Source organism: Zingiber officinale, chromosome 5A (assembly GCF_018446385.1).
Source record: "Zingiber officinale cultivar Zhangliang chromosome 5A, Zo_v1.1, whole genome shotgun sequence".
Lineage (NCBI taxonomy): Eukaryota > Viridiplantae > Streptophyta > Magnoliopsida > Zingiberales > Zingiberaceae > Zingiber > Zingiber officinale.
In genome coordinates this window covers 77,046,780-77,068,206 of record NC_055994.1, presented here as the reverse complement: position 1 = coordinate 77,068,206, position 21,427 = coordinate 77,046,780, and the positions used below count along the sequence as shown (strand labels likewise).

At 44.0% G+C, this 21,427-nt stretch overlaps 1 protein-coding gene across 2 annotated transcripts; it reads right to left on the bottom strand.

Annotated features, from left to right (window-relative positions):
• Window positions 1-518: 518 nt before the first annotated feature.
• LOC121980645 (general transcription and DNA repair factor IIH helicase subunit XPB-like) lies at window positions 519-21,373 on the bottom strand. 2 transcript variants are annotated; one of them, XM_042532769.1, is made up of 10 exons: window positions 21,214-21,373; window positions 20,787-21,109; window positions 20,634-20,699; window positions 6,537-6,619; window positions 6,337-6,396; window positions 6,100-6,159; window positions 5,839-5,913; window positions 5,697-5,739; window positions 3,967-3,997; window positions 519-3,897 (listed from the first exon to the last, which is right to left on the bottom strand). In XM_042532769.1, exons 2-9 carry the CDS (start codon window positions 21,088-21,090, stop codon window positions 3,993-3,995), a joined length of 696 nt encoding a protein of 231 aa, XP_042388703.1. In that variant the 5' UTR covers window positions 21,091-21,109; window positions 21,214-21,373; the 3' UTR covers window positions 519-3,897; window positions 3,967-3,992. The 2 variants fall into 2 exon arrangements, with proteins under 2 accessions (XP_042388703.1, XP_042388702.1); XM_042532768.1 differs by lacking the exons at window positions 519-3,897; window positions 3,967-3,997 and adding an exon at window positions 4,904-5,348 and having other exon boundaries at window positions 21,214-21,372.
• Between the last annotated feature and the right edge of the window lie 54 nt (window positions 21,374-21,427).

Sequence of the window (21,427 nt, the reverse complement as noted above, 5' to 3'; positions counted from 1 at the left end):
TTGACATATTTGAGTTCTTACTCAGCTATTTAACATATTGATCAAACATCACAATGAAACTCAAATTAACTTGAACTTGGTCAACTCAGTCAGCCTTGACCAGAGATCGATTACACCAATAATCTTTTTATTTTTTTTATTTTTGATAATATATTTAATTTAAACTAACTCATTAGCTCTATATCCTTTATCCCATCCTTTTTTCATATTAATGCGTGAATGAAGATTTTCTAATTTAAACATTTCATTCTTTATCTTTAGCACACATCAAAAATCTTTTCCAAAAATATATTTTCTTTTTTCATTCATAACTTTCAACATCACAATCTTTGATATGTAAACAGGTCTACAAGACAAGATTATTAATGTTGTCTAGCCTATTTTTTTGGGTAGGGTTGGAAACAAATCAATTTGATCTAACCTTTCCCTTGCATGGGCTCAGCTTAACAAATCATTATGGAGCTCGAGGACGTGCTTGATTCAACTATGCTATTCAATCATGAATTCCATTCATTTAAATTTTACTAATCTCATGGCAACTCTAGTTTGGATACTTTAGTCCCTTATCCTTGGGAATTGAAGTTGGTTGTCGATTGTAGGAGGAGCTTATACTCAAACTTGATTAAAGTCGGAAGTCATTTTCATTTTTATGGAACAAGAACACATCAGTCTATTGAAATAATATTCTTGTTATCTATCTATGAATAAGTTTCTTCATGATAGTATCAGCAAGATTGGTAATAAGTTTATTTATGAACACAAAACAACCTTATTTTGAGGAGGTGGGGGTGGGAGTTTGGCATGCTCTACATTGTTATCTGGTCTAATTTGCTTGTTTAGATGAAGGCAAAGCTTATATATGGCTCACTAAGGTATTGGACTGAGCTTAACAAGATCTCCTTGAGCTGTAATCCATAGGGTCTATTATATACCAATTGTGTCACCATAGCAAAATTCATTTGTAGGCTAGCCTTGATAGCACAGTGTACATTTGTCCACCCCTATATTTCCTTCTTCAGGATGGGGCAGATTTCTTCCAGCTTTTGCTTTTGCTTTTGCAAGAAGGACCATGGTTTTTAAGTGAGTAAGGGGCAAATGACTAAACTTTATATTTCACTTGGCATGGATGCGGTGAGTGAATGTAAGGACACGTGGGCAAAGGGAAGGGGCATTTTGGGGATTTTCTTGTCATTGTTTTTTTTATGTTCTATTTACTCAAAAGTGTGGATGAGAAAGGGAAAACAATTTATAGTGGAAAATTATCCTGAGAGGAAGAGAAGAGAAAGCGTAAAAAAAATCTCTTTCTTTACATGCTTGTTTACTTTGATAGAGGAAGATGGATATATGCGACGTAATTTTGTAAATAAAACAGGGTGTATGCATCATTTTTTAGGTACATGATATAATTTTGTGAGTTAAAAAAGATACATGTATCATTTTTTTAGTATATGGTGTAATTTTATGAATGAAAATGGCTACATACATCATTTTTTTCAATCTATTATTTTCTGTCCGATTTTGAGATGATTGATGTTGCCTCCAAAACTATCCGGTGATGGATTGTGTTTCTCTTCCCTCTGAGAATTTTAATGAAGTAAACGACGAAAATTTTTCTAGTGCAAAAACTTTTCTTAGTTTTACTTTTTGCTCTCCCAAGTAAATTGACCATTAGGGCTGGGGTGGGAGAGGAAGAGAGGGGTTTTTTGTTTTCTCTCTTGCTCACGGATGAGACCGTCACCTCTCCCGTCTTGCCAGTTCTTCCAATATAAGAAATCATTCCCATTGAATAGGAGCGGACGAACAGTGTTATAACCTTAGTTATGAGTCATTTGTCACTGAAATAGAAAAACTAGAGAAAGGTACCAAAACTTAGTCTTGGATTAGTAGGGTTTAAGAAAATAAAATAAAATATATCGAGGAACTCGAGTGGTATTGCACCAACTTCGAGTAAACCCCGAATGAAAAAGAGTTATTTGAATAGATAAACTTTTACCGATTCAAATAAAATGTGAAAAACTGAAATCCAAAAGAAAATAAATCACTTTCCCCTGGCTTGATTGGTGGTTGCATCAATTCAGAGTAGAACCGGCTCTGATACCACTTGTTGGATGGAATCACACGTGAGAGGGAGAGTGAATCACGTAGTTTTTAAAACTTGTCTTTTCTTTTAAATTTAAAAGCAAAGTACGTAGTGGAGAAAGGAAGTTAGTAAGCGAAGTAAAAGAACAAGCAACCAAATATGCAAATTCAGTCGGTTTACTTAGTTTGGAGCCTTCGACGACTCCTACTCTAAGACTCAGGTCACGCGGACCTATCGATGGGTAATTCACTAAAATACCTTTTTCGGTATCTCCAAAAAAAGAAATCGAGTACACGGAAAGACAGAACAAGTGCAACACACTGTACTCGTCCTTTTGTAAATAATTAAGTACACAAATTACAAGTTCGTTACCCAACACCTTCGAAGATTGTCAGAGGCTTGGTGTCGGTCTGCTCCTTAGCAGTAGTCAGGCTCAACAGTGTCATAGCAAAGTCATAGCAGGAAGCTGGAGCAATCAGAACCTCAAACGTACGCGTAGAAGCTTGTATAGAAGTTGTTGTAAAAGCTTAGGTTGAGAAGCCCTTATAAAGGCTGTGGAAGGCGCCTTCAAAGGCCTTGAAGGCGCCTCCAACCTGACAAATTTGATTTTCAACAAACTGGCCCTTATTCGCTATGAGGTTTGATTCTTACCCTATAGAAGACGCCTTCCATACATTAAAGGTGTCTTCTATGAAGAGTGTCAAGGTGTCTTCCACTGCTTAAAGGCGCCTTCCATCCTTGAGAAGGCACCTCGGGTAGTGTTCACCGGAAACTTTTTATGCTCTTTTTATCCTGCAAAATATGTTAGTCTCATAGACTAAATAATAACCTGCAAGACAAGTATTAGCATAATGATACTGAGTAGTAATTAGACACTGTCTCCTCTGAGACCAGGATCTAGTCAAAGTCTCAGTTTAGAAATCCGAAATAAACCTAAACTGGACCGACGTCTATTGTCCCGTAACCGGGACACGTTCTCACCTAGTCACTCTCCTCCAGTGACTTACCTTCACTTACCAATTTACAGTCAGTTGACTAGCCTCACAACCCACCAGATCTTTATGCTAGTTGTTAGGTCCACAGACCCAGTTGGACTTCTACCGGTTGTCCACTGGACTTCCTACCACGTATTAGGTCAGCCCATTTATCTATCTGGACCTTGCACTAGCTATCCGGTCCTGCGAACCTAGCTGGATTTTAATCTGATTTCTGGTCCTCCAGACTCATCAATTCTTGCACGCTTGGTAAAACACTTAGATCACAAAGGCATCTAACTGAACTCACTTGTCATTCATTAAAACCTGAGTTAGACTGTTAATGCAAATTACACCAACATGTACTACCTATATTGTTTTAGAGCGAGAGTTCTTATGTTTCATGTTCCAGACTATTAGTCTTCCTATAATTTTTGTTCTTATCCAACCTATGGTATGAGAACTCTTGTCTATTTAATACTACACCCAAGTTCTTAAGAAGATGTAGCGGTCCTTACCGATACGTTATAGTAAATTTTGTAACGTAAACTTTTACATATTTAATATTACACATGAATTCTGGATGGAGAAGAAGTCCCTATGTCATTTAAAATTCAAGCAACAAAATTGCAAGCAAGGATGGAGAAGAAATTATTTTTTCACTTTGCAATGAAGCAATCATCCTCGCATATACAGCAAAATAGAAACTAAGTACAGAAGTCATTGAAATAAATAATTATCTTAAATGAAAAATCTCAATGAAATCATGAAATAGATGACCACTAAACTCTGTGTGTGTGTGTGAGAGAGAGAGACATACTAACTTTGTATACTTGTAATCTCCTGCATTAAGACAAGCAAATTACAAAACTCAAATTATCCAACATTCCACAAACAATGATAAACTGTTACCCATGTCATGAAGAAGAGCAGCAAGTTCAACCTATTCAAAAGTTAAGATAAGTGATTATCATAGTGCCCATAGTGAGTAATAGAACTGTTCAAAAATAATTTACACCTACCATGAACAGCAAAAATGTCGACAAGTTATAGTTCTTAATACTTATAATAAGCATAACAGACGGTGCTTAATGGGAAAAAAATCCAAATTGATGAGAAAAATAGGTGATTTTTCTTTGGAAAAATAATCATCCTTCAATTTCTTCAAAACATCACTCTTCATAAGGGTGCTTGATTGGATGAAATGAGTGCTCGAGGTCATGATAAGATATTCAAATTGTCATTTAGATATCCGTAGTTTAAACCCCAGCTACGATACATGTGTAAAGAATTTTTTTCTCCAAATGAGAGACGTAATCAAAGGATGTTGGACTTCTGGGTTGGCCGCCGTGTGCGTTTCCCGATTTATCCTAATGGTCGATGTAAAACTTCTGTGGGACCGAACCGGTCATCCTAGGGATAGTCAATGAATGAGGTTAATTGGAATTATTTGGTTGGATGGAATGATAGTGAGGAATGGAAAATGGGAAAGAAATGGAAAGTTGATGTTTAGTTTGGGAAATTAATGATTGATCCCATGGATTTAATGTTCTAAACATGAGAATGAGACATTACTTAACAAAATGGAAGCAATAAAAACTCTATTCCTATTCTCCATTTTTATCATTCTCAGTCCCTTCCGAGATCTCAGCGCACCCTTACTCATTTAATTTGTACCAGGTCATGATTCAGTATTTTTATTTTTCATGAATCTGAAGCTTCTTCGTTGAAATAATTAGTCATCTTTCAAACATTTTGAAATTAAATATCTCACCATACATGACCCAAGCATATTCTCTTTTTATAATATACATCATAAATTGCCAATCTCTTTATGCTAACTGTATTCTTCAATAAAGATTTTTTTTCTCCTTGTTGAACAAGTCTAGGCGAACCAATTGAATATTAAAATAACATGTCTGCAGTGACGCAACACATAACTAGATATGCATATAAAGGTCTACAGACAACCACTAATTACATGAAAGTGAAACACTTCCAAAAAATGAACATGGAACTCATTGAGTAATTAAAAACCAATGAAATTCTATTTCAAGGAACGACCCTTGAAACATTCAGTGTTTACTTCTCCACGTAAATTTTTTTCATGTCAACCACCAGAGAATAACAGCAGCGTCAAGGATGTGGGAGGAGAGGGCCTAGAGGTTGTCAAAATTAATAGGCTCCCTCAAGAGTTTTTCCATCTGCTTGGCCCTGGTCAAAAAGTTTAACGACATGTCAAAGACCTGGTTTCCTAACTCAACCTCCTCTCCTCCAATAATACTTGGATCGATCTGTCAGAATCACAAAAGGTGAAAATAAATAAATAAGAATTCATAGAAAACAAAGCGAGCTGGAAGAATGGTTTCTGGTTGATCAAAGGAGATGACACCGATAGTTCAACAAAGAATATTCTGACTATTTCCATATGAAACAATTGGAATAAACAAAGACCTAACAACTTATTAAAAGGCTAATTATCAATGGGAAGAATGAAAATAAAGGATTTAATCTACTATGCAAAAATTAATAAAATCCAAATATCATGAACATTTATATAATTGTTTATGAGTAAACAGTTTCCTCTCTCATTCTGAACAACAGTTTCGTGGAATTTTAATGCGTCGATTGATATCACTTACCCTCCTGCTCCATAACCACCATGTCATCCTCGGCATACAACACCTATTTAAAAAAGCAAAGTCGGTGAATATAATCTCAATACTAAAAAAAAACACTAACTTAAATTCTAGGAATATCAAAGAACTGGTTTAAAAAAAAAACCTGGTTCAGAAGTTCAATTTGCTCATCATAGCTTAGGTTACAGTTTAAATCTATAAAAGACAAGCTAGTGATTTCCTGTAAAAATAAATTTACTTATTTATTAGGTGAAGACATAAGAATTCCTATGACAACCCTCAACCCTTAGAACATAAGCACACTGATAATTAAAATAGAATTCAAAACCCATCTAGACAGAAGTACCAATTTCACTGAAAATATTTGTTAACCTTTGTTAAAATAGGATAAACGAATGTAGTTTACCTCAAATGTATACCCTTGATCAACAAAGAAATGCTGCCTTACGGTAGAGTCAGCCGCTTCCTGTATCAAGTAGAGATAACAATTATTAGACTATATGCTCCACAACTTTGGTTCGAGTTGAGCATTAATATAACCAATAGATGGAACGATTACTGCTAAAACCAACAGATGAAATAATTACATCAATTCCATATGATCCACAACTTTAGAACTAGTTCAAGAGCGTTAATATTGCACCTGAGTTTCCATGGAAACAAGGGAATAGAAGGAAGGATAGTCTTTTTCTTGCGGTAGCTCCTGCAATGCAAACCATACCGAGGAATGACAAAAGAAATGAAACAAACAAACACAAATACAATGAAGGCTGTTTTATATGATTTTATGAATCATATCGTGTGCAAACTTAGTCCTTTGGTTTCTTTTCTTACAAAATTTACCTCAGCCCTAAGAATACAATCCAAGCGTTGAGCTTCCTGATGTGGTGAATCAATATGGGACGAAATCTGTATTATCACATTGGCTTCTAAAATATCAATTGAGTTATAACCAACCCAAAAAAAAAACAAAGGTAAAAACATCTTGATTAATGACCAATGATCCTTGACATCCAAAAATAATATAAGTTTTAAAGAAATAATGAACTGCTCTACTCTTTCCCTGATTCAAAGAAATAAGTTTACCAACCTTTTTTCTTTTTCTAAGAGTATCAATAATATGATTCTCAACCTCATAATCTAGTAAAAGAATATTTAAAAGCCACTAAACTATGTAATATAAATGTCATAATTCACAAAGGAAAATTGTGTTATAAATAAAACCGCTCTTGAAATCTTCAAGAATACTAGTTTTCTCGTCATGGCTGAAAGCAATTTAAAATAATAATAATAATAATAATAATAATAATAATTAAATAAAAGAACAAGGGCCACTATATGGAAATTTCATCAAAGTTCCCAGAAAGAACACGGTTGCACCACATATCATGGGCTTTTGGAGTTTGTTTGCATATGCAATCAGTGTAAACAGGTGATCAAAATGCCATGTTGGCCGGCGTGGTACGATGGCAACCGCCTCAGTCTGTAGTGGTGTAGATCTCGTGAACACAAAAAGAAGCAAAAGCAAGGCAGGAGGAGTTTCACGCTTCGAGCGCAGAGAGCACGGGTACGGGCGTTAGAGAAAGATTTTCGCGTCGTCCGTGATGTCCGGGGTCCTGATAGGACCTTAGGCAGGCCGCCTCGATGCCGTCGTGCAGCTAGTAACACGTGTATCTGCGTACGCCTGTCACCGACTGCGACATTCGTTTCTGATCGTCCAGGCATATCCCACGTGCGATGCGTGCGGATTTGAAGCCCGCCAGATGATCACTATACGCGACATCCGTGATCAACCTGTCGCCATGGCCGCGCCGGACGCGTCCTCGAGATGATGTTATCTCTGTTGTTCCTCCTGCCCCTGCTACCATCTTGCATGCATCCAGAGGCTACCCCTTCAGCGTACAGCAGCATCGTAGAGCGGCGAGGGATCGGTCACTCGACGTATGTGCCCTAGACGCTCCTCTGCTGCCTGACCGACACCCCGCACTAGCTGGCTCGATGAAAATCTTTTTACGGCCAGGCCGCCCGACCACCCCTAGAGCATTGCTCTCGAGAGGGTTCTACCCCTTCTACCTCGTCGTAAGATCTCGTGGAATCTCTCGACCTCGACCTCAGTCGCCGACCTTGGCCGGCGGGTCCCCCACCGGATCATACCTCCCCTCTGAGTCGAGTCGTCGCTAAGTCAAGTCACCGATTGGTGAGTCTGAGCCGTCGTGACATCCGCACGGGAATGTTCCTCTCACTCGCCTCTCGGCCTCTTAGAAGCGGCGGCTTATGTCGGGTCGACTTGGCGGCGCCCTTGGATCTCTGATTCGTGTAATGCAATCCTCCTCCGTTAAGGCCAGACACAGAGCGGACGTCGTTGTCAGAATAATGATGGCGTCGTTATTAAACGGGCCCAGCTTAAATCGCTGACTAAATCCGTGTCGTAGTCTGATGATGTGTCACCACGGCTGAGTCGGCGGTTTGAGTTGGGGCCTGATGGGGCCTCGATTCATCCCGCATCCGCGGTGATCGGGCCGGATCGGCGATCGGCCCGACCTTATAAAGCCGCCTTTCCTCAGTCAGGGGTCGCGACTCGTTGTGTTCTCGATCGCTTTTCTATGGATCTTCCTTCGTAACGTACTTCTTGTGGTTCGCCTTTCGCCTCTCCCTTTTATCGAGTCCGTCGATCCACAGTCTTGTCGCCTTCGCGTTTAGCGTTTGTCGGGTGTGTATGGTTATCTCTCTGGCTTTTGCTTTTGCCCGATCGATATGTGAGCTCATGAAACATGACCATGGACCGCACTTACCTCCTCCAGACCACGGTGCGTGGAGTCTCGCGATCGCACAGAAGGCTTTACTGATGGTTTTGCATTCAGTCGAAACTCAACCCTGACTCGGGCCTCCTGAGCTGTGTATATTCAGCGAATGGGTCGGCTGGCGGTGGGTCTCTCTATTTCGCGGAGACTCAGGTCTTCCGCCGGTCGTCGCGAATTAGCCACTTTTCGCCTGGTGTGATTCAAGTACGTTACCAGCACATAACTCGACCGTCGATTTTTTTATATCCCAGCGATTCAAGGGGTACTTTTGGTACTCCGGTGGCCGCCTTCTTCTTCTTTCTTTTTCGATAAACTTCCTCCTCAATAAACTTTGGAAGGTATTACTTTATATCTCGCCTCGAAAGGGCCTCGCTCCAGCTCCTTCGAGCAGGATGACAGATTCACCGGTCGCCTGACCTTTCTTCAGGTCCGAAGAATTTAAGACGACGTGGGACTATCTCGGGACCTTCTTGCCGGCCAGCTCGACATGCACACGAAACAGCAAGGCGTTGTGCAACAGCTCGACTGAGATAAGCACCGCTGCATCCGAGCATCGCCGCGCCTTCGCCTGATGAAATTTCCGCGTGTGCATTATTGCTCTTGTACTGCGTTGGCTGATCTTCCTTGCGCATAATCGGTAGAGTTCCGATATCGGGATTAAAAGGAAGCGTTGTTGGCGGTAAGGGCCATGACCGCGAACAGCAACCGGCATTGGTTCGAGAGGCGGATGAGAGAGCGAGACAAGGGAAGAGTCGTGCCTCTCGTGGTGACTGGAAGGGAACCAACAGAAGAAGGAAGAAGGCTCTGGCCAAGGAAGACTCGGCTCACTCACAAGGTGTGGCTTGACCAGAGGTGGGGCCACAGATTGCAGAGTGTCATGGCAACGGCCGTTGCTCATGACGGTCGCCTCGTAAATTAGGTGTATCGGGATCTCTGAGGGGAAAACTCCAAACGGTGGAGGCATTATTCCGATCTGGGACCCGCCTCAACTAAACACACCCCGGTTTTTGCGTTCGCCAGACTTCACTGCTATAGCTGGCTTTTTTTGTCAGATTCTCATGGCTCGCGTACCACACTCGTCGAGACGAGACGTGCTAACGACACCATCAGTGAACTGCTTCACCGGGCTTTTGCAGTCACGCCCGCAGGATGATCGAAGCTCCGCGTGTGGGCCGACGCTGTGACTGGCCGAAGGCGAGATGGGCTCGACACGCGTTGCTTGCATGCAACCCGCCTCGCATGGCGTGATCACAGTAGGCCACCGTTAGTGTGAGTCAGAGTTCGAGTCGCCCTTCTTCAGGCCACGGCTTACTCCAGAGATGGGTGGATAGATTAGGGAGATGATGGACGTGGTAGTCGACGAAGTGGAGTGATGAGGCTAGGCGAGTTGAAGGGTGTCCCCCCCCTCATACTGTCTTAGACTCGCCTGAGACGTTGGCTTGGAGGAGTAGAGGCAGCCGGACGACCGACCAGTGCTATACTATACCAGTCGAACGAGTGGCCACCGAAATAAATAATACGCGTCGAGAGAAGACCCGTCATCTGGAGAGAAAAACATCGGTAGCTTGGGACAAGAAAGTGCAAGGTCAGCGGTTAGACTGGCGGGCGGAGGCGCCGGGGACGGCACGACCACTGAGGGCCCAAACGAAGGCCTAATGTGATGTTGTATCGGCAGGCAGACCGCTATGACACACGGCAGCTGCCGCAACCCGTTACGATCTCGCGAAGAAAATTAGGCGGATGGCTCGTGTGGCATACCTGGCTTGCCGGAGCCCCGGGGGTCTACCGACCACACTTCAGGAGTCGACGCTATCATAGAGCGAGGCCGTACAGAAGAGGGCGGCCGCTGCTGAGTTAGCGAAAGACGATTCAGGGTTCTACGGAATGGATGTATCTCGCTTGACTGCCGCCGTTGCTGGTGGCATTATCAAGGAAGTCAGAGGTCGCGAAAGATATTTCAGTCCAAGCGACTTCCACTCACCATTCCCTCTCGAAAAAGCCTCCTTTCTTCATTTTATGCACATCGAATATTTTGTGAATCCTTCCGGCGGCTGAAATGGCCCAATAAATTTTATAAGGATATGGCGTTCCTACCTTTTTTCTCAATTCCCACAATCGATATACCGATTCTTCCAGGGAATCGCGAATCCATGATTCCGTTCTCTGCTCTTCATCCCCCACCTTTCCTCTAATCTCTGCCTACTCACCTCCTCATGCATATTTTTATTTTGATTTTTGATTGGTTCGCGAACACACCACTTTGGAAATTCCTGTATCTATGATGGTAAAGTAGATCGGTACGCTCGATCGTCGATCACACCGACTGCGGTTCGATGTGCCTGCCTCCATTATTTATCTCCGCTCGACTTAAGCGCCGGTTCGGCCGGGGTTTAACGCCGCCGAACGGCGATCTGACTCTGAACCAACGCCGGACTGCCGGGCCGGGGTTAGGGGTTTAGCTTGGGTTCGGGGTATTAGGAGCGGTCGCCGTTGGTCCGATACTATACGTTTTTGAGATTTTGTCCAGCCAGCAGGTCTTGCTAGGGGTTTACTCTAGTCGCAAGATTCTCTGTTTAGCTTAGAGTTTAGTAACTTGTCGTTAAGGAGTTTTATAATGCGCGAGAGAGTCTACGCTTCATGTCGTTGGAGGTCTCGCCGGTAAGTTTCCGACTCTAAGTTCCGATCGACTCCGTTCCGACGGTTCTTAAATGGCCGGTTCGAGCTTGTCCGTGCCTGCTCGCGGTCTTACGTTGCTAGTATACGGCAGTCATGTTTTACTCCGGCTCGCTCGCGGTGATGTAACCAGTCGTAGGTTCACGCTCTGTTGATTTACCGATTCTCGGCTAAGATGAGTTTAACGCGGAAGTGTGAATTGTCATTTCCGTGTCGACTATATGATTCGCCGGTAAGATTCGTTCTCTTGGCTCGAGGGTCGTTAGATTCCTCTAAGTTAAACATCTCGGAGGATCAGATCTAACGTGAGACACGGAGGGTTCGATAATCTCTAGACTCTAGATTTAACGAGCTAGATTCGGAGGGTAGGAGGGTAGCTTATAGCGCTCGACAATTCGAATCTCTGAGAGATAGCACGAGGGTTACCGAACGGCCAAGCTCGGTCGTTGAGAGACAGATATTTCGGAGCTTAATGCCGCTTACAATCGAAGACGTCTAGGCCGGTAGGCATATCAGCTAATAGGCACCGATATACAGCGGTTGAGCCGAGAAGCGCGGTGGCGTGCCATCAGCGGGGTGTCTAGCTGTGCTTGCGTACGCAGTGCGCATGTCCGCTCGTCTTATAGTTTTCGTTCTGCAACGAAATGATACATCAAAACGGAATATTCGTAATATACATTATCGGTAAGACCTGTCCCAGATGTCGGTGCTCACACGGAACTAAGCTAAACTCTCTATAGTAGTCATGGTCCGTCATCCTCCAGTAGCAGTAGTCAGGAGACGGCGCAGGGGGTAAAATCCCGGGCTGGACCTGTGTGTTCGAGATCCCTATCCGGAGCTCCACCCCCACTTGGCAAGCGCTTTGAGACGTTCTTGAACGGCCTGACTTTATGTGGCCGGCCGCCAGGAAGAAGCGTCGAGCTCTACCGTCGATAATTATATTGAATACCGTCTCTTCTTCCTTTCACCGTCACCGATTTTGGTTCAGGCCCTGAGCTCGGGCAACACTGTTCTCATGTCACTCATGGTCGAGGAGTCCGAGGCCAAATGATGATCTGAGCGCATTGATCTTACTTCTTACTGTGCCGACCTCCTATTTGGAGTCGATCAGCCTCTCCTCCTTTTCGTACGTAAATGGTTTCAGGTTAGTATTTACCCTCGACGACCGAGGCCGGACATCAAATTCCGCTGCCATCTCCCACCATTTTGACATAGCGGCCGTTGGTGATTGCTCCACCCTATTGATCTTCCAAGAACTTGATACGAAGAGCACACCTTGTAACACCTGCAGGAGATAGCGTTATACGGCGCTTGAAGGGCTTACCAACCACTATGCGTCTCGCTCGCTCCAGCGATGACCAGCTATGCCGTCACTGGTAGGCACCGTGTTCTCCCATGAACCGTGCTCGAGGGTACCCGGCTAGTTCGTAGTTCACCGTATACCTAGGCCTTCTCTTCATATTATATTGGCGACTTTGAGCCCGGAATAATAGTAGTAATTGGTTATGGTTGTATTTAGACCCGTTATTACGGAATCATGGCGCGTATGTCGTGTGGGACTTGGACGTCGTAGAGGTGGCCCGGTTTCGGCGACACGTGGATCCGCCACGTGGATCCTCAACTCGGCCGGATCCACTTACTAATGTCGATCGGTCTCCCGGGCCGGCCTGACCGCGTGGTCGATGACGCGCGGCTGCTCCTTATTTTCCTCCTCCCGGCGAGTCGAGGTTCGCCATCTGGCGACGGCGCATGTGTGGAGGCGTGGTGCCATCATCTCTTGCCGGCCGATTTCTATCATCTTTGCCCGGGCCCGGTCTGTTGCCACGTGTGTGACTGGCGGGGCTGAGGGATCACGAGTAGTCGAGGTCAGCGCGAGGTCGAGGTCCAGAGCTACTCAATGCCGCGCACGTTCGCAGCTTGCGACGGCTTGGCGATCAGCGACTCACTGGAGGCGAAATGAGGGCAGCACACCGAGGTGGCCTTGCGCTCGGGGTTTCCAGAAGTCTTGTGCTCCGGCGTGGGGTTCGGCGGCCGGTTCTCGTCTCACTGGACTCGCTCACTGACGTTCGCAGTATTCGTTGACGTATGGGTGCGTGGAGGCCGATACGCAGCAAGTCAGCGAGCCAGCATGCTCATCATCGCTGGGTTTGGAACTGTCTAGCATAGCACGACCTACGACTGACTTTGACGATGGCACCGCGGTGGCAAACGCGGGTGCTTGATAGCAAACTCTTGGGTGGCAGTTCTTAATGGATGAACGGCAGTCGGAATTCCTAAACTCGTGATATCGCCAGCCTACGAAGTCGCGAACCGGCCGGCTGGCGGTGAGGAACATTCCCATTCCGTCACATATATGAGACAGCAAGGAGCGTCTTGATCAGTACGCACCATGTGATCGTCGTGAAATCTGCGCTGTTGATTATATTCCCGATCGGGGGCATGCTTGCCGGAGATGGCGAACGACCAAGTAATGCTCGATCCGCCGTGAATTGATCTAAAAGCCTTGGTGTGATTGATGTCTGCTGTTAGCCGTTAGGCGCATCCTTCCTTTCTAACTCGGACCGGGTCATCGTATTAAGATCCTGTTTCGATTAGCTCGTTAGCCGTACAATACTGTGGCAGCGAGCGCGGGGTGGTGGCGCGGTTCGCAGGTCTGGCTTATTTTGGCTCAGGCTGCGTGTGTCTTGCACTCTTCATATCCTCATCGCGCAGTCGACGCCGATATGCGCCCGTGATATCGCCGCACTCCGCTCGACACAGGCTTCCTTTGCGGCCCACGCCCATTTTGCCGCGCGGGACTAGTCGAGCTCACAGGCTTTAGTTGACGGCTTTGGCTCGGCTGAGCCGTTACAGTGGAAGGCTTCCCACAGATCGGACGGATTAGGGCCACAGCCCACGCCCCTATCTGGCGGCTATCGAGGTACAGGCGAACACGCGCCATGTGCCTCGTGTGTGACGGCATTGATGTAGATGTAGATCTCCAACGACGGCGAAGCAGAGCCCGAGTTTCACCCTCGCGACGCTCGTCGACGCGAGTCGAAGGAGAAAAGGGCGTGGCTATAGTATTTTCGTCTTCGTGATGTCCGAGGGTCATATAGGGGGGCAGCGGGCGTTTGCCAAACCATGCTGATGGCGGCGTACCTGCGGCGTCAGCATCCAGCAGCATATCCATGGCGGCGGTGGAAGCTTCCATCTGCTCTACTAACGTCGATCTCTGCGTGTCTCCCCCCCAAGGCCTACATATTCCAGAGGCCGAAGGTATACAGCCTTCTTCCCGTAGTTGTAGTATCGCTAGCACTGGAGGACTTTGTTGCGTGAGACACATTCATTCCTGCGCTTGGAGACGGACACGGCTCGACCTTTTATGTGACCTGGCGTTGGGTGGCAGGCGGATTCGGTTATTGGAAGATCGCGGGGACTCCTGTCATCTCCTTGCGATGTTCGGTCCGCTCATTATCCCCGCTATCATGGTACTTGTCACTCTTCGGTGTCTCTGAGGTCTCGAGGATCTCGAGTCGCATTATGCCGCATGCGTCGTTGACATAATATCACATCACTTGAACAGCAATAATTTTGTACCCGCGCGCACTGACGCGAAAATAAAATATCAAGAGATCTGGTTCGGATTACGTTACGTATGGTACCAATATGAAGAGATCTACTTTTTTTTACCTCATATAGTAGAGTCTGAAAAATACCAACATGCGTTGGTTAATCGGATGCAAGCTAGGCTTATTTACTAATAATATTGAATAAAATAAAATATATTTTGATTAACTAAGAATGTTGTTATCATCCCGAATCAGTGATATTTATAGTGATATGAACGATTTTCCATTTATAAATATCTTGCTTCGCGTGTATACTTGAGATATCATGCAGCAGTCAGATATACAATACTGGGTGGGGTTCCTGGGTAGAATTTAAAAGAGACGTGGCTGTGGATGATAAAATGAAACAAACAAGAAACGAAACATACATTCTAAAGAGTTCCAACGAGTAATTATATCCATTCAAGTAACTACCATTAATACAACTTAAAATAATTATATTTACTTCAAAAAATGCAATGTGTCTCTAAGAGCGTATATATCAAAAAAGAATGACATGATGAGTTCGAAAATCGAAAATATATCTAGGCGTGTGGATAGTTCAGTTTATTGATGAACATTTTTCCGTCTATGCGACTTGAAACCCTTTGTTTGTCACGGAAACAACATTTAAATAAACGCATTATTACCTTAGAGGAACGAGGAGGCAGAGAAGAGTTATCTCAAGAAGGAAGCAGCATTTTGCGTTTGATAGTAACCGGCGTTATTAGTGGATTGTACAATTGTACGCACAAGTGATGAGAATTAATCAGACTAAAATAAGGAATCTAATATGTTGACGATTGTTGGCAAACATGAGTATCAATTAGGTAGCACCTTAATTTAATCCGAGTTGGAATTCAAGCCCCTGGTGGATGATGTTCGCTGCTGATAACCGCTCGAACGATGAAACAAATACCGATGAAAAAAACGATCGAGAACTTTCCGTGGACGTCGAGATTACAGATCGGACTTCCGATGAGAAAATCGATAATATAATATAGATTAACTTTCGCAAGTGAAGCTTTAGTTTTCCGAATCAAGACTACTGAGACAATCTCATCTGTGTAATATCGATATCCTCCTGAGATACGACGGATAATGAGCCCGGTAGCGTATTGATTATCAAGGCGACGAAGGGTGTCAGATAAGCGTGGGATGCATGTCGGCATAGATCGTTAAAATCAAAATACAAAATATATAGACTAATGCAATGCGATCATTTACTAAGAATTCACTGAGATTCGCTGAGGCTCGCGAGGCGGGGCGACAGTGCACAACGTCGTCGACGAAAGCGACATCACTTGTTTTTACTGAGAGGCATATTCCTCTTCTGTTAGTTATGTGGGCGAGGCGAGAAATTAGGTCGAGAATTAGGCGGAAGATAATTCGACGCTTAAGAAAAATCTTGTTATCTTTTCATTCATGGTGCGCAATCCTACAACATCACCGCGTTTGGTCGTAAGAGAGGCAATGCTTATCTGAAATCTTAGCACAAGGAGGTTTACTGGAGGTTGAGCCGTGTGGCACAAATAATGAGATAAAGACAGCTTCTAGCGTACTGGAGAAGTTGAAGATAAACCGCTGCTGGTGACTAGAGTTGAGCACTGCTCTCTCTTTTCAATGGTCCACCACTGCGGGAAAAGAGTTCCGTTAATATCTAACAATCTCAGTCCAGAAGCTCGTCGAATACGCTTCTCGTTCTGGCGATGCTTCTGTGCTGGGTCAGAGGTTTGTGCTACTTATCCTGGCCTACATCAAAGTCGCTCCGCACTTTTGGGGCCGTGCGTTACTTTTGCACAGGCGAGCAGCAGGCGTCGGTGTCTATTCAGGTGGTGGTTGGGGAGACTGGCCTGAAACGCCCAGACCATCGGGGCGTATACGCCAACGCCTAACTCTTCCATCCTGCGCGACGGTATATTGTAATGGATCGTCTATGATCGCGGTGGTCAATCTCTCGGCATAACGTGAGGCAATATCCACCGCCATTCCGTTCATGGTGTTGTCCGGAAAGAGTCGTCCTCGCGACTAGGTGTGGAGTCCATGTTAATTTCCATCTGTGTTAATTCGATCGGTTTAATTCGCGCTCCGATGGTCTTGTTGCGGCGCCAGGCGGTTGATGTTGCTCTGTGTTTCTCCATCCACAAATGTGTGGTCAGCAGACACCACTGCGAGCTCCGCAACTATAGCGTCCTTGGGTGTGGTAATTTGTTCGTTTTGGATGATGGCGGTTTCCATGAAAGCTTGAGCAGACGCATCGATGTTAGCATCGATGCATGTTACGAGCGATTATGTGCGTTCGATCATTGCCGTTGATATGAGTGTCGCTATAACCGGAACTTCATACGGATGATTTACGTTACCAGACGTTTCTGCCGACGATAGGGGCGAGATATAACGCATATAATCTGCGTTAGCTGACTGCTTTTACGGTCCATCGTTATAACCGGCAGGCGTTGATGTCTGCTAACAGTCGTGAACGACGACGACACCATCAAGCCCGGTCGTGAGCATGTTGTCGCTGCTGTTGTACTCTGTGTAAACATTGGGGAGATGGGCAGCACAACGAAGCTCTTGGTCTCGCGACCATGATGATGGTAAATGCTGGTCATATGATGGGCGGACGATCCAGGTGTTCAAGGAGAGATGATTTGTTTTTGAGTTGACCTGTGTGAGGTGAGTCTGTGTACGATGAGTGCGAGGACGTATGGACCTACGCCGTGTGGACGAGGGTATGTCGAGATGGTTGACAGGGCAGACGGAAGCAGCGCTGGCCGAGCCGGTTCATGAGATGCGTTTCGCCGATATGTCCGGTCGGTCCGGCAGCCGGCACGCCGTCCCGTCCGGTTTCCGGGTCGGTACGTCCGGTACACCTTCTTCGGGCTCACACCTTCCTTGTTGACGTGTCTCACCTCCGGGCGTGGAGTCGCACGAAAATATCATTATCCCTTGTAGGAATGATTCTGAACTATCACGAAAATAATAATCGTCCTCATCCTCTTCGTATTACTGCATTCTGATAAAAATTCTGTATAGGTAGTATAGTGACCAGTACGAAGGGTAATCTATCTTAGTTTTACCCATTTAGTTCCGTTCATTGATCCAAGCCATAAAGGCATACTTACTAATAATATTGAATATAAAAAAATATATTCGACTTAACTAGCAAATGCGGTGGGTTTGGTTGTTATACCCATATAATGTTTGGTACAGTTTATGTGTGATATGATACTTTCGTAAATATCTTCTTTCATTGATCGGACAAATTTCCTTCGTTTGTAATGAATCGATTGAGGGTTCTGTTAAATTTTAAGTCATAGTTGCGTGGAAAGAATAATGAATGTAAATAAACAAAAACGAAAGAGTTAATGTAACGAGTTATATAGATCCATATAATCTAAGTACTTATGAACATGACTGAAGAATTCATATTGATCACATATAGATGTGTTAGATAAGATGTATAGTTCTCGAAAGAATAAGTATGACTATGACGATGACAACATTGTAATACAGATCGTAATAAGTTCATTATATGAGCGTCGCATCACTGCTGATCCACTGATAAAAAACCATTTGAACGAAATGACATCCATTAAATAACGTGACGCATGATGCATAGCGAACGTGGCCGTCGAAGTCAGTATGAATACCATTCAAAAACCTTTGCGACATCCCAACACATCCAAACGTTAGATAGCGAAGCCTCGGAAGCAACAATAGAAGCGGTAATTCACCCATGGCGTTATTCAATGGCGCGTGGCGTTGTACCGTTGATCGCCGTGACAAAAATCTAATACGACCAGAAGAATAGAATCAAATTGTGAGCACCTACTATATAAGGTAAAGCAGGCCTGGATAATTTAAGCACCTTGAATGTCTAATATGTGAATGTCTTCAACGATTGATACGTCAGATGCTATGAACGAATAATATAGATGAGCACCTTTAATTTACGAGCATATAACTTACGCGGATTCGAGAATAAATGCACTGGTATTACAACCTAGTTAAGCTCTTTTTGCAAAGCTTTAGTTTTCCGGTGGTGTTTTCTTTTGTACTAGCTGCTCGCTCGGTCTCGAGTCTCATGGTGACGATATTCTTGGTATCAGACCAGCATAGTGGTCGCGAGTCCTGACTGAGACAACACGCCAGTTCATCACGCCACAAGGAAGATAAACCACACGCAAGCTCAACGTCAAGAAAGAATTGTCACGCACAAAAATACTAATACCCTAAATAAATAGAAAATAAAAAAATCTTGAAGAGAAGAATACGAAATGTGGTGAATAAGCATCATCAATTATCGTGCGCAGCATAGATATTAGGAGGGATGCGCATCGCTAAACGTAAGCAAATATTAGGAGTATTCCAAATGATTGTTTTAACTAATCCCTCATGTGGTGAATGTGGAAGATATGGGATGTGGAAGGAGAAAAAAAAAAAAAAGGATCATTCTGCCTGTCAACCCAGAAGGAGTTAGTAGTCTGATCTTGATGCGGTCATCATAAGCGTAGGTAGCAAGCGTCGTGTGAGCATGCACCTTCACTTTATTTTCAACAGTAGACACTGACCTCTTGGGCTGAGGAGCAACATGTGTTTGCGGACATTCAAAACTATTATGAAACTAACTGTCAGCTTAGAGGAAGATGGTTGATTAATCATTCGCCACCCAAGGTGCGAGACGAACGATCCGAAATTTTTTCGCACTGATTTCGCTTGTATATTTTAAGCGATTCAAGAAGGTTTTGAATGTGAGTCGATTGTGTGTGGTGTAGATTCTACTTATAATAAGTCTGAGTACTTCGCTGGTTTCAAATCACAAAGACTTGATTAAGTTATGTTCTCTCTTGGGGTTGGGGTGTGGTAGGATTTTTTTTTGTGCTTATTGAATAAATCAGTGCGCACGTCTACAATGCAGCGAAGATTAAATAACATCGTGTTTATTTCGACCTGAACACTCTAGCGATGACTATTAATACGGTCTAGTCTAGTCTATACTATGTGAGATGGGGGTTATAGCAACATACAATATGGACCATTGTTTCTAACAGATATTCAGAAAAGTAAGTATAACTGTGGATTAGAAGACTTACCGACCGAGACTAGTCTGAGTTCAGCGACCCTCCTCTCCTTCCTCGGTAGAGTAGTATTCATAAATTGAGGAAGCGATAAAAGTATAAGTAAGATGTATAAGGAAGAGGCTGGCTGCGTAGGAGTATACGAGATTGAGTCAACTCAAATGCCATTAGCAATGAGGCGATTCCTTCTCGTCGAGGTTCGTGGCGGACGACAGAGGAGAGTCGGACTACATAAATGTGTACGGTAAGATCCTAACTATGACGATTTATATGTGTGAGTGCACGGTATAAGCCAAACCCCAACCCTATTTACATAATATTTTTGGGCCAGATCCAACAAAATTGTGGTCACAAATTCAAACACAAAATACAATATTAATAAAAAAATGTCACCCGCTAGTAGAAAACAATATTAATAAAAACTATTATAGTTTAGTTTAGTTTAAAATGAGATAGCAAGCAAATCTAATTTCTAACTCTATTGATTATTCTCTAACTAGTTATGTTGGGTGTGAATTTATTTGATATCATTTTAAATTTCTTATTTTTCTTTAAAATATCTTTATTCCTCACCTTGCTTTGCTTTAGTAACAAATCTGCTATAATAATATTAAATAAAGATATTTTCTAAAATAAAAAAATGAATTTAAACGTATGGAAATCATTTTGATAATAAAAAAATAAATATACAATGTCATTCTCATTTTTGTCTAAACTAGAACAGATTTTTTTTTAAGATGCAATGTTTGCCCTTATTTCTTTTTATCTAAATATAATGACAGATTCGATCATCACCTTTAACAATTCCAAGGTTGCCGGCGTTGCAGAGCCGGGTCTTGCGCTGAGAGATCCGGCGCGCCACTGTGGGAAAAATCAATCTTTAAGCATAAAAATCGCATTTTTGCCTTCTTTCTCCAATATTCCAACACTAGCAACGAGAAGACTCACGGGAAGACATATATCCGAAAGCGCCGCCGCCGGAGGCGGAGCCTGAACCACGAGGGTGAGCCCGGAAGACGGTGAAGGAGAAGAATCCGATTTGGCGTTCTACGTTTCCGCTTCCCTTCCGGCCTCTCCACCTCGTTTTCAGCGAACTCGCCGAAGTCGAGGGGGTCGTCAACGGAGAACCCTCGCCCAAAAGGTTCCCCTTTCGACGACCCACCCTGCCTCCTCGCTCGAAAGCTGATGCTGTACCGACGGCGAGGCCTCCGGCCTTAAACTCGCTTTCAGAGCTTCCATGGATGCAACTCATCCAGCTATGAGGAAGAACCCTAAAACTCAAAACCAAAGTTATCCCAAGGAAATTAGGAAAAATTCCACCTTTCCTTCCATTTCCACCCAAAAAAGCCGAGATTTTTAACACGCTCCGCCGTACCTGAGCGCGGTGGGGGCGATCCGAGGGCGGCAGGGGATCAAAGACGGAGTGGAAGAAGACGAGTCGAGAAGAAGATGCGTAGGAGGAAAAGGCAGCGAGCGTTCGGAGCATTGAATGGCTCCGTAACAAATGCACTGAGTGTCTGAGCATCTTCAGGAGACGGTTTTTATCTTTTTTATGTGGGCCCATCCAAATGAAGAAAGAGACAGAGAAG